Here is an 895-nt window from a genome sequence, read left to right as displayed (position 1 = left end):
GCAGTCTCTCATAAGTTACATACAGCTCTTCTTAAACAAATGTTATTATTTACTTTGTTTCTGATATGATTTCCAACTCTGGTTGATAACGTCTTCCGGATACTCTCGTAGCAGAGTTTGTGTCGTTTGTGACTGGAAATGGATTTGGTGGCACAGTGAGATTGTCTCCATCTCGTTCCAGCATTTGCACTACTGCTTTCATGGACGGACGATCTGCTGGATACCATTGAATACACCAGATTCCAACGATTGTAAGCTTCCTTGCTATCTTAGTTTCATCACCTTCTTCCTCGATATGCATTAATATTTCATCTCCTTGATTTAAATGATTATAAATCCATTGAGGAAAGTACACTTGACTATTATTTACCGAATTATCTACATTCTTCCTCCCTCCAACCATTTCAAGCAACAGCATTCCAAAGCTATAAACATCTGACTTGTAGGATACTTTGCCAAATGTCCTTGACAACATCTCAGGTGCTATGTATCCCATTGTTCCCCTCGCAGCTGTCATTGATACGGCACTTTGTTCCTTGGAACACAGCTTAGCGAGGCCAAAATCACAGATCTTTGGGTGGAAATTATGGTCTAACAAGATGTTATGTGGCTTGATATCAAAGTGGAGGATCTGTTTCTCACATCCCTCATGAAGATATTCGATCCCTTTGGCTATCCCTAGAGCTATATCATGAAGCCTTGTCGGATCCAGGGAATTTTTCTTCCGGCCCTCTTGAAAGATGAACCTCTCAAGTGATTCGTTTGGTAGAAATTCATAAATGAGAGCTCGTTTAAATCCATCAGCACAAAAGCCCACCAGGCGGACAACATTGACGTGATGAATTTTTCCAATCGTAGCAACTTCATTTATGAATTCCTCACCATTTCCCTGAAA

General features: G+C 40.4%; 1 protein-coding gene across 1 annotated transcript; it reads right to left on the bottom strand.

The window, feature by feature from the left end:
• Positions 1–6: 6 nt before the first annotated feature.
• On the bottom strand, positions 7–892 carry LOC140966286 (rust resistance kinase Lr10-like; the record flags this gene model as incomplete). The annotated part of the gene is made up of 1 exon (XM_073426608.1): positions 7–892. A coding segment is annotated over one exon (843 nt), but the record flags the coding sequence as incomplete, so codon positions are not given.
• Positions 893–895: the final 3 nt, after the last annotated feature.

This window comes from Primulina huaijiensis, unplaced genomic scaffold (genome assembly GCF_012295235.1).
Source record: "Primulina huaijiensis isolate GDHJ02 unplaced genomic scaffold, ASM1229523v2 scaffold204077, whole genome shotgun sequence".
NCBI classification, from domain to species: domain Eukaryota; kingdom Viridiplantae; phylum Streptophyta; class Magnoliopsida; order Lamiales; family Gesneriaceae; genus Primulina; species Primulina huaijiensis.
Note: the sequence above shows the minus strand (reverse complement) of the source record. Positions and strands in the feature narration are given on the sequence as shown.